At 34.9% G+C, this 10,166-nt stretch overlaps 2 protein-coding genes across 4 annotated transcripts; one reads left to right on the top strand and one right to left on the bottom strand.

Moving 5' to 3' along the window:
• LOC107638933 (coatomer subunit epsilon-1) lies at positions 674–3,589 on the top strand. Its single transcript, XM_016342329.2, has 6 exons — positions 674–1,079; positions 1,161–1,312; positions 1,605–1,740; positions 1,822–1,977; positions 2,321–2,400; positions 3,211–3,589. The coding sequence occupies exons 1-6, from the start codon at positions 828–830 to the stop codon at positions 3,302–3,304; spliced, it is 870 nt and encodes a 289-aa protein (XP_016197815.1). The 5' UTR covers positions 674–827; the 3' UTR covers positions 3,305–3,589.
• Positions 5,902–10,166, bottom strand: LOC107638934 (UDP-arabinose 4-epimerase 1). 3 transcript variants are annotated; one of them, XM_016342330.1, is made up of 11 exons: positions 10,131–10,166; positions 9,099–9,218; positions 8,668–8,792; positions 8,171–8,284; positions 7,969–8,076; positions 7,765–7,856; positions 7,481–7,622; positions 7,276–7,370; positions 6,966–7,095; positions 6,469–6,613; positions 5,902–6,346 (listed from the first exon to the last, which is right to left on the bottom strand). In XM_016342330.1, the coding sequence occupies exons 2-11, from the start codon at positions 9,157–9,159 to the stop codon at positions 6,111–6,113; spliced, it is 1,248 nt and encodes a 415-aa protein (XP_016197816.1). In that variant the 5' UTR covers positions 9,160–9,218; positions 10,131–10,166; the 3' UTR covers positions 5,902–6,110. The 3 variants fall into 3 exon arrangements, 2 of the variants coding, with proteins under 2 accessions (XP_016197816.1, XP_016197817.1); XM_016342331.2 differs by lacking the exon at positions 10,131–10,166 and adding an exon at positions 9,934–9,956; XR_002360663.1 differs by lacking the exon at positions 5,902–6,346 and having other exon boundaries at positions 6,495–6,713; positions 6,799–7,095.

The raw sequence follows: 10,166 nt of genomic DNA, 5'->3' as shown, positions 1-10,166 counted from the left end.
AAACAGTTATATATAGAGATGATCGGTATTTGACATCCAACAATTGGACCCATAACTTGTTTGACTGTTGGAAAAAAAGTCCAAATTAGCTTCCCAAGAAGAGTAATATTCACACAACTTCATATTTTTTTGGGATAATGAGTACCTTCCAACTAACAAGATTCAATCCTCTTCTATCAACTTATCCTTTCCAAAAAAAATTCTTTATCATAGACTCCAATAATATTGCCTCTTAATCAAGCTGCCCCATTCTCAAATCTCAGCTGAGATTGAGATAAGATTTCTTTTTGGACACGGTGAGAGCTGGGCTCTCCCGGCCCACACCCAGGAAGGACTCGAAAACCAGACCCACCCAACCCGACATTTTCTAATTCAAATTACCTTTCCCTCTCACCATCGCTCATCTCTCTCACACTCTGACTACTGAACCTCGCCATAAACAACGCTGCTCACTCCCCTGGCCAGCGCTACGAACATGATTGGATGAGGTTTAAAAAACCTAGTGTGGGTGTGTGAGTTGTGTAATGACAAAAAAAAACACTTGAAAATAATCAGATTTTGTTCAGTGTGGGAAGAGTGAGCCCAAGCCGAAGCCCAACAATAAAACAAAAGCAGCCCAGAACGCATTAATACATGACCTGTTTCATTTCCGTTACTGTCAGTAAAAAAAAAAAAAAGTGTTTCATTTAATCATTTGTGTCTTTCACTCATCAAATAGCTCAGACACGAATCACTCCCTCTTCGGTTCTTTCTGATCTGAATCTTCTGTGCGCAAAGCTGCTGCTTCTTCTTCGTTCAGATCTGCGTCTGCACCAAACTCTGTAACAATGGCGGCACCGGACCACCTCTTCAACCTTCGTAATAACTTCTACCTTGGCGCATACCAAGCCGCCATCAACAGCAGCGACGTCTCAAACCTCTCACCGGACGACGTCGTCGAGAGGGACTCGCTGGTGCATCGCTGCTACATCGCACTCGGCCAGCTCCAGTTCGTCATCTCCGAGATCGACCAGAACGCCCCCACTCCTCTCCAAGCCGTCAAGCTCCTCGCCCTCTACTTCTCCGGCGCCTCACAAAAGGTTCATCCTCAATTTATCGCCGAAATCTCCGTAGATCTCGCCAGTTTATCGTGGTTTTGATTTGTTTGGTTGTTGGTGCAGGAATCTGCGATCTCGAGCCTCAAGGAGTGGCTGGCGGATCCAGCAATCGGGAACAACCCTACGCTGAGGTTGATCGCAGGGACGATTTTCTTGCACGAGCAGGACTTCAACGAGGCTCTTAAGTACACCAATGCCGGAGGAACAATGGAATTGTAATTCCTCTTTTTCGTGAATCTCTTATTTGTGAAATGTTTAGTTCCTGTTCAATTTTGTACGGAACAATTTAATCCAGAAACATGTTAAGTTTGTTGTTGTTGCCGTTTTTATTTTATTAAATTTGGGGGAATAGTGTTGATTTCGATAAGTGGACAAATTGAATTGGATATTAGTTGTGACTTGTGTATGATGTGGTTGTTTGTATCTTCATTTAAGAGGATCTGATTCATTCTATTAGTTTATGGATCGTGTGAGTTTGTTGTGTCAACTTTGGATCTTTGGTTTCAGGCATGCATTGAATGTGCAGATCTTTATTAAGATGCATAGGTCTGATTTTGCTGAGAGGCAGCTCAGGATGATGCAGCAGATTGATGAGGATCACACCCTCACACAGCTTGCCAATGCATGGCTAGATTTGGCTGTGGTAAGAAATCAAATTTGAAAAAATTAATTTGATGAATTTGGTAATCATTTTATGAATTTGGTGTGGTTGGTATTATATCAGGGCGGGTCAAAGATCCAGGAGGCACATCTCATCTTCCAGGATTTGTCTGAGAGGTATCAGTCCACCAGTTTGCTCTTGAATGGGAAGGCTGTTTGCTGCATGCACATGGGTAACTTTGACGAAGCTGAAACCCTTTTGGTTGAAGCACTGAACAAGGCAAGTTTTAGCTGGTTGATTTCATATATCTCCTTGAAGTTCTGCAATTGCTGTTAATTCATATTGCTTGTTTCTGTTAACTTTATTCACTTCAGAATGAATCTGAATAGTTTTTCTTGTATGATTTGCATAAATTGTTGAATGAATGAATGAATGTTGCCAGAAATTTCTCACTTCATCTCTAACTGAATATTCATATATTCTCTCTGGTGATTCTTGGCTTCTAGACTTTATAGGGCTTTAAGAAATGTTACAATAGCGATTGACAAGACTTTTTTTTTTCTTGGGGGAGAAAAAGACAAATTTTGTATGTAGTTAACAAAGTTTTTTGTGATCTTTACAGGATGCCAGGGATCCAGAAACTCTAGCTAATCTAGTTGTATGCTGTCTTCACCTTGGCAAGCCATCTTCTAAATCATTCAGGTAAACTGTCAGAACACCTTTATTCTCTGTTTCCTTCTCTGAATGAGTGGTTGCGTCTTTAGTGGAGCCCTTTTTTGGCTTTCCCCATCTGTAGTATATCTCCTTGTATTTCAATCGAAATCAAGCTAGAATTGATATAGAGGGATGAATCACTTGCACCTTAAGAAGTGTTATTCAATAATCAACCTAGCAGGTAATATTTGTAGTTTGAATATGTACACAATAGCTGGTGTCCTTAGTCACAGGCTCATAGCATTTTAGCGTAAAATGGTAGTACTTGGTGATGAATGTAAGGAAGTAGGAGTTCAAAAATCAATTGGATGAATTGCTTTATAAGATTCAATTCTTTACTCCATAAGTCGTTTAAAGTACCCGAATATGGTGCTAAGATTTATATAAATTCAGGTGATTGAAATCTTTTTAAGTTTATATTGGTGTGGTCTGGCTACATACCCTAGGGCATATCTGTGTGCTTGAAGTGGGAAATCTAATGTAGCGGTTATTCATGTTCCAGACTGGTTATATTTGAAGTTTACATTTAATTAAACAATAATTTTATGGTTGACATACTGATATTGTAGAAGCCAATCAGCACTGTGATTCTCTGTCTATCCTATTTTCATCCCATTGGTGTGTCAATGCTGAACTTGTTAGATTAAGATAAAGATTATTAACATATTATTCAATGATAGTATTAAATTAAAACAACAGCATTATACTAAGATACTGCATAGTTCACGGGACTGAAATAAATTCTAGCTCATATTATGAGAGGATATTCCACTAATGAGTGGTTGGTTTGTTTTGCAGTCAGCTGAAACTTTCACACCCGGACCATGTACTGGTTAAACGAGTAACAACAGCCGAAGAAAGCTTTGATAGAGCGCTGCAATCATTTTCTTGATGAGTTAATGATTGATTTCTTGAGATTCGAATGGTGTGCCGTCTTCCTATGCAATTGTTACACCTAATCATGGCTATTGTATTGGTTACAGAATTTTATTTTATCGTACAATGTGTTTCATATTATTAGAACGTAATTAGTTGGGAAATGTCATAGGATCCAAATTTGATGACAATGTTTTGTTTACTTGAGTCTTGATGTGTAAAAGCTACAGCTCATTAATTTTGAATCTACTTCATTTTCATCTTGTACATTTTACAGTAAAAGTAAGAAATATCATTGGGTAAAACGGAATTGCAGTGATCTAATTTGTGAACTGTGAGCATTTGGTTTTCCCCAGTTAACAAGGAAACAACTACTTGGTTTGAGTGGTTCAGCAACAAATGAACATGGAGCTCGAGGAATTTTGGGCATCATTGCTAGACAACAATATTTAATAGCAGTGAGTATATATAGTTGTATTTCGTATTATGTCTGATGCCTTGTTTTTCATGTTTACTAGTAGTCTTGGATTGAAATTATATTACTTCCTTTGATATGGTTGCAATTATTTATGCAAATAAAAGCTAGGTTTGCACAAATGGAATTTTGATAGCTGCATACATTCCAAATTCTAAAACCCTACATGCTCTCTCTCTCTCTCTCTCTCTCTCTCTCACGTATATATATAAAATATAAAGTATTTTTTAGATAAATTGTAATGATATTTTGATATTTTATTGATATTAAAATATAAATTAAAATTTTTAATTATTTTTAATGTCTTATTTTAATTATATCAAGTATTTAAAATATTTTTGTTTTAATAAATAATAATATATATTATATATAAATTTATTTTAAGAATATATGTTAAGAATAAGACTGGACACGCGGACACGTGATGGTATTTAGATGTGTCCGGTGAAGAATTTTTTATTTTTTATTAAGACACGGTTGGACACAGCAGACACGCGTGTCAGACGAGTGTCGTGTCTGAAATGTGTCCGACATGTAGACACGATAACTCAGCGAAGTGTCTGTCCTTCATAGTTAATAATTAATCTTTGGTACATTAAGGGCACTTTTTAACGGCACTGCAATTAGAAAGTTTACATAGAAAATGCAAAACAAATGTAAATTTTTAAGTTTTTTTATGCATTAAAAATATCAGTTTTTTTTACTTTTATTCTCTTAAACCATGGTGGTCTTAGAGCATTTTTTAACTAAATCCTTAAAATGATTACAATTATTTACGAGCAAGGCATTAAAACTTTGAACATAATAAATATATAAGGGAAAAACACTTTCAAAGATTATAAGACCATCTCCAGTAGGGAACTCATCACAGTTCCTGTTTATGGTCCACTTGTCATAAAAAGTAACTCCACATCAGCTTTTGCGTCATAAACAATAAATAGGAACTCAAAGCATCTCTCTTCTCCATTAGGAGGAACTAACTTTAGTCCCTATTGTGGTCCCACTTAATTAATTAATTAAAATACTTAAAATTAATATAATTAATTTTTTCAATAATATTATTTAAATTTATAAATTTAAAAATAATTCATTATTAAAAGATATTAATATTAAATAAATTCATATATAATAATAATACACAATATATAATTCGAGATTATACTAATTTATAGTTTTGTGTTTACAACTGCTAATTTTAATAATATCATTAGCATTTTAAATTTTAAAAATAAAAATAACCAACTCAACTAAAAATTATTTTATAAGGTATAAAAATTAAATTTATTTTTTAATGTAAGTAAATTTAATTAATTATAATTTAATATAATAATATAAATAATATTCAATATTAATTATAATATAAATAATTAATTAAATAAAAATTTAATTATTTAATCTAATTAATTATTATTTAAATAATTAATATAAATTATTAATTAAATAAAAATATAATTATTTAATATAATTTTTATTATAATTATTATTAATTTAATTATTATTTAATTATTTAATTATTTCAGATTTTATATTATTATTTTTTTATAATAACTTGGCAAATGGCAAGTTATTATTGTTTAATTTGAGTCCCTGCTTAGAGGGACTCCCTTACCTTAATCCTTGTGCGGGAACTCACTCCTTCTCTCCTCCAATGGTTAGAGTTCCTGTATATCAGAAAAAAGTCAAAGAGGAACTCACCATTGGAGGTGCTCTAAATACGGAATAACAAAATCAATGATGCAAAAACTGTCGGCAAAATGAAAGATCAATTCGTGGGCTCGAGTTGCTCTATCCAGCGGAGACACATTGAGCCACAGATTTCTGTTTCAACCTTTCACGTGCAAACTGTCATACACTCTTAATACCAGACCAATTTGTTGACCCACAAAGAATATGAATAGACACGAAGAAGCTCTTTTATTTATTTCTTATGAAAATAGCTATTTTCTTGGCCAATAAAGAATAAGCTAAATTCTATTTTGTGTTTATTGTTTGGCTGCTTTTTCGGTGATCAGGACCTCTCAATGTCTACGTTAACACGAAAATCATAATCTCGTTTAATATTTTTAATTTTAATTATGGAAAGCTATAATGCAAGCATACTTTTCTTTTTGTGTTTCAACTTGAAATAAATCTACAAATTTAAGTAAATTCTGGTCAATGCTGCATTAGCCAGAGCATTCATTATATTATTGAATCATTGTGTGGTTGAATTACATGTAAGTATAATAATGAATGAAGCTACCAACCCTCTCTATATGAACAAAAAATCAGCCTAACATACATGTATGAGAGCAATCAAAGGGGCAGCTGATATGGTTTGCTATGCTAAAAAGCTTTCTAGAATGCTTCAGATTGCAGAGGCGATCCCGTAACCGTCACGGTGGTATTTCTGCCACTTCCATGCAACCTGCAAACTCTTCTCGAGGTCAGTGTGTTGTGCAGTCCAATTCAGTTCGACTCTGATCTTTGTTGGATCGCTATACACCTCGGCATAGTCACCCGGCCGGCGTGGAAGATAGTCTACCTTAATGTCCACCCCGGTAGCCTTCTTGCAAGCATCCACAAACTCCTTGACTGATCTACCTGAAAAAGAAAAAAAAAACCGCCCAGCATGAGAATCTTGAGATAACCAAGAAAACCGAGTTTGATTTCTCAAGAAAATTTATGCAGAGTGGTTCATATCCAAAGTGCTAACTAAAACCTACCCTTTCCGGTGCCAACATTGTAGATCCCAACTTTACCAGGTTCTGCCTTTTGAAGAGCTTTTACATGAGCATCAACCAAGTCAGTTACGTCAATATAATCCCGAATGCATGTTCCATCTGGTGTTTTATAATCTGTTCCTTTAACCTGCAAAGTCACAGCAAACAAAATGAACAAAGGAAAGATGAAAGCGACAATTATTTGGAAACGGAGACAGTAAAGATGAAAAATTTGACAAGCACAACTACTCTGGTACTGCAGGAATCTTATGTTCATCAAATAAATAGTAAACTCATCATGAGTTAGATTACTTTGGAAAGCATCACTGGCTATGCATCGAATGTTAAGTATGAATTATCGATTCTCCGAACTATGCATCAAAGGTTTAGTTCCATGATCAATCCCCTAACACGGACGGATTTTATATTTTTCTGACTTAAGTAAATAATTTACAATTCCGTTTCAGACGATTAAATAGTGACAATGGCCGGCGGCATACCTTTAAGCCAGATGTAATACTACGAGCTGCATCAAAGCAGGCACCTGAAATACGACCATGCTCACGTAGTTCAGGTCTTGGAGCCTCACCTAATCTGCCCTCGGGATCAGATCCAATCACATTGAAGTATCTAGATGGCAAAAGAAAGTTATCAACGATAAACATCTAAGCAAAACCTAAATTATTAAATTTCTACCTAATATGCATGACATTTGAACCATGCACACCTTGCATGGTTTCAGCAAAAACAAGATATACTAAGAATCATTGATAATGATGGGAAAACAGGAATGTAATATAAAAGACAAACCTCAAAATCATTACTGCCATCTTCGAATTTTTGGAAAAATCAATGATAATATCTTCTGCCATCTTCTTGGCTTTTCCATATGGATTAATCGGATGCTGAAATTGGAAAATACCCATATCTATCAAAGACATTACAAGAAGCCAAAGAAAAAAAGCGAAGATTTGTCGACCAAAGTCCTTAAATCAGACCACATTTAGATTCCAACCTGTTCTGTTTCTTCTGTAATGGGCATCTTTTCGGGTTCCCCATATGTGGCGCATGTGCTAGAATATATCAATGTCTTCACACCATACTTGGCCATATTCTCCACTACCAACAAAGTATTTGATGTAATATTATGATAATACCTGACACAAAAGTAAGTTCATTAAATAAACAAAAGTATAACAGAAAAAAATGAATTTTACATCAAAGCATCTCATCTACATCTCATAAAAATAACTTATTAGTAGTGATTCACATCCCTAAAGAAAAGCTTCAAGTACTTACTTAAGAGGATCCATTGTGCTTTCTCCGACATACGCGACAGCAGCAAAGTGCATGACAGCATCGAATTTATTCTCCGAGAATATTTTATCAACCTGATTCCTAGTTAAGTATACAATCTTTTTGGCATTCTCTAACATGTACTTCAATCAGAATTAAAAGCAACACCAAAAGAAACCTTGTAACAAGGAAAGATAGTAAGGATACAGATTTTGGATCTCCCAAGTCAGCATATATAAATTGAAGCCTTCCAGGTTCCGAAAATAAGTTTTGAAGAACCCTCACAGCACCCAAATTTCCACGTGAAAGGTTATCCTGCAATGATGAACATTCATTATGTCCAATGCACAAACAATAGTGAGCGGGTTGACCTTATCCGATAAGATTTGAATATTTTGAAGACACATACCACTATGGTGACACGGTAATTGTCTTTCAGGAGTCGCAGAGCGGCATGTGAACCGATATAGCCGGCACCCCCTGTCACCAAAACGTGAATGACCCCTGGTTCACGGATGGAAAACTGGAGAAAAAGGAAAAGGAGAAGAACAAATAAGATGACGGAATAACTTAGATTTAGATAGAAATATAACACGAAACTAAAACCAAAAAGAACAATCAATAACAAAAAACAAAAAAGGGACAAAAGAAAACTGGAAAGAACTTTGTCTATCTTCTACAAATTTCTTCTTAAGGATGACCCTCTATTATTCATTCCTCTGGTTTCTTTTAAAATTTATCCATCCGAATCAACAATGCTGGAAGTTAGAAGAACAATATATTCACTTTAAGGTATTTTTTTCATTAGCAAAAGTCGACTGCCAAATAAGCATTTATGCAGCTATGACATTGAATTCCAATAAAACTTCATCAACATAAACCGTAAATGTCACATTATAGGGTTACCGGACTAGGTGAATTCAACGATGGAGATCTCTTGATCATGATAATGCATAATGTTGTTAATGCTGCAGCAAGCAAAATTTTTCCAAAATAATTGCCCTTCCTTTTTGGATCCGCATAGTCCATGCCTAAAAGAAAAACAAACACAAGTAAGAATATATATAAACTTCAATTATAAGTAAAAAGAAATTATTTAGTAAACAACCAAGCAACATGAAATAAACTACAGAAATTTCGCAATTGACAACTTATGCATTGTCAATTACAAACATGATGGTATAAACATGCATCCCACCTACCCTATACCTAGAAAAGGATCTTTTCAATTCTTAAACTTAAAATTGATGACGCTCTAAGTATCCAAGCTTCATTCAATATAAATATAGAGATGGCATGCCCTAATCTGTGCTCTAATTGGGCAGACATAATCATACCTCCCAACGACATAGCTCGGGTTGCCCTTGGCTGACTTCGGGACCTACCAATATTTAGCATTTGCAAAATCAATAAGGTTTTCCTCCCCAATATCAGTGATCACATCAAGCTCCACTCCCCTGGAAAAACAGACAGTATAAGTTTTATGATTATTATTATTTTCAAAAACAAATACAAAACCAAGAACACAGTTCAAAATATGATATCAAAATGTTCAGACACTAAAGACCATATACAACTTTTGCAAACAAAAGAAACCCCCCACCAATAAATATGTGAAAACACAAAGCTGATGCTGATGGAAGACAAAGTAGCTAGAAATGTAAGATCCATAGAACCCCAGAAGAAGAAAATCTTAAAGCAAACTAATGAAAGCTGAAAATCCCCCTCTTCATATTTCACAACAACATTGCAAAAGGCATGCACAAAATCATCCACCACCACAAAAAAAGAGACGAGACAATTTCCAAGGTTTGAAAAAACAAAGCATCAAAAGTGTATCCAGAACTACCTACAGGAAAACAGTTTCAAAAATTTCAAAAGAGGAACAAACTGTTTCAACAAGCCAAATCAAAGCAATTCCCAAGATCCAACAAATGAAAGGGGAACCAAAATTGAAAGTGCTTATCACTTCAACAAAATTTCAGTAGTAATCATTAATCAACAATTCAAGTTCAGCAACCCCTTCACCACCATCCCCCCAAAATAAAAAGAGATGTTCTGTAACCATCAGAAACCTAGAAAAAATTTGAAGATCAAGCGCCAACCAGCAACAGTATACACACAACCATTTCGGGAAGGAAAGAAATAAGTGAGGGGCTTCTAGTTCAGTACCCAACAAACAGAGGTAGATAAAAAAGAACACTTTTCACAACAATTGTTGTTGGAAGGAGAATTTTATTAAGAAAAAGGATAAATTTAAAGTAACCCTCTATAGAGTTGCCCAGAAGAGCAGAAGATCTTGCAGAGTGAAAAAGAATGAAACTTTAACGGTTTTGTGCACCCATTCAGAGTAAGGGAATAGAAAGTACCAAATTTTGGGCAGACCCAGAAGAAAAAAAAAAAAT

The sequence above is a fragment of the Arachis ipaensis genome, chromosome B04 (assembly GCF_000816755.2).
Source record: "Arachis ipaensis cultivar K30076 chromosome B04, Araip1.1, whole genome shotgun sequence".
Classification (NCBI taxonomy): domain Eukaryota; kingdom Viridiplantae; phylum Streptophyta; class Magnoliopsida; order Fabales; family Fabaceae; genus Arachis; species Arachis ipaensis.
The sequence above is the reverse complement of the archived record's forward strand: the minus strand, read 5'-3'. Positions and strand labels throughout refer to the sequence as shown.

Coding starts and splice junctions, on each gene's coding strand:
- LOC107638933 (XM_016342329.2), top strand. CDS start 828: ATGGCGGCACCGGACCACCTCTTCAACCTTCGTAATAACTTCTACCTT. Junction 1,080..1,160: donor TCTCCGGCGCCTCACAAAAG/GTTCATCCTCAA, acceptor TTGTTGGTGCAG/GAATCTGCGATCTCGAGCCT. Junction 1,741..1,821: donor CATGGCTAGATTTGGCTGTG/GTAAGAAATCAA, acceptor GTATTATATCAG/GGCGGGTCAAAGATCCAGGA.
- LOC107638934 (XM_016342330.1), bottom strand. CDS start 9,159: ATGCTAAATATTGGTAGGTCCCGAAGTCAGCCAAGGGCAACCCGAGCT. Junction 8,793..9,098: donor CCGAGCTATGTCGTTGGGAG/GTATGATTATGT, acceptor TTTTTCTTTTAG/GCATGGACTATGCGGATCCA. Junction 7,857..7,968: donor ACTTGGGAGATCCAAAATCT/GTATCCTTACTA, acceptor ACTAGGAATCAG/GTTGATAAAATATTCTCGGA.